This window comes from Charadrius vociferus, unplaced genomic scaffold (genome assembly GCF_000708025.1).
Source record: "Charadrius vociferus isolate BGI_N301 unplaced genomic scaffold, ASM70802v2 scaffold758, whole genome shotgun sequence".
NCBI lineage: Eukaryota > Metazoa > Chordata > Aves > Charadriiformes > Charadriidae > Charadrius > Charadrius vociferus.
In genome coordinates, this window is record NW_009649934.1 from 44,789 (window position 1) to 45,566 (window position 778).

The following is a 778-nucleotide window of genomic DNA, read 5'->3' on the forward strand; positions in this document are numbered from 1 at the left end:
GCTGTGCCTGCGAGGTGCTGGCCGACATCGAGGTGGCACAGAGCCTGCAGGCGCAGAAGGTGAAGGAGGAGGAGGAGGAGGAAGTCGTCCATCCGCTGGATCAGGATTACGCCCTGCTCTGCTGCCAGCTCTCCCTGCTGGAGCCGGCTTCCCACGAGTACCAGGTGCTGCTTGTTCCATGGTGCCCCGTGACGGGGAGCAACCGTGCCTGGCCTGCAGGCACCCCAAAGGTCCCCTCTGCCCCACGGGGACTGAGGGCATTGCTGGGATGGCTGCCTGTGGTGACACCACTTTCCTGCCTCCCCTCCCTGGCAGCTGATCCAAAACTACGTGTCACAGACTGGACACAAACTCCGCGTCCTCAACATCTGGCAGGTGGCCCGAGAGGGTGAGGTGAGACGAAGGAGTTGCTTGTCCCTGTCCTGCAGTGGGGAAACCCTGGGTGCACTCCAGGATGGAGCTTTGTCTGCGTTAGGGCTCCAGGCATCTCCTCCCAGCAGAGCTTGAGCACCCTCTCCCCTGCCCCTCCAGCCTGGCTCTGGGGTTGGGCTGGGGGCACTGGGTGGCAGTTCCCCACCCCCAGGCATTCACATCTCCCTCCATGGAGAGCCCCTTAGTTCTGTATCTCACCAGGATGAGCGCTTCAAAGCCCACAGCCTCCTGGAGCACCGGCGCCTGCTTTGGCACGGCACCAACGTGGCGGTGATCGCGGCCATCCTGAAGAGCGGGTTGCGCATCATGCCCCACTCGGGCGGGCGCGTGGGCAAGGGCATCTACT

The 778-nt window shown here is 63.9% G+C and overlaps 1 protein-coding gene across 1 annotated transcript in view; it reads left to right on the top strand.

The window, feature by feature from the left end:
- The window catches only part of PARP3 (poly (ADP-ribose) polymerase family, member 3), a 3,618-nt gene that overhangs the window by 2,232 nt on the left and 608 nt on the right, over positions 1–778 (top strand). The window contains exons 6-8 of the mRNA XM_009891233.1: positions 15–164; positions 316–393; positions 634–778. Coding sequence (XP_009889535.1) covers positions 15–164; positions 316–393; positions 634–778 — 373 coding nt within the window. The remainder of the gene's footprint in view (positions 1–14; positions 165–315; positions 394–633) is intronic.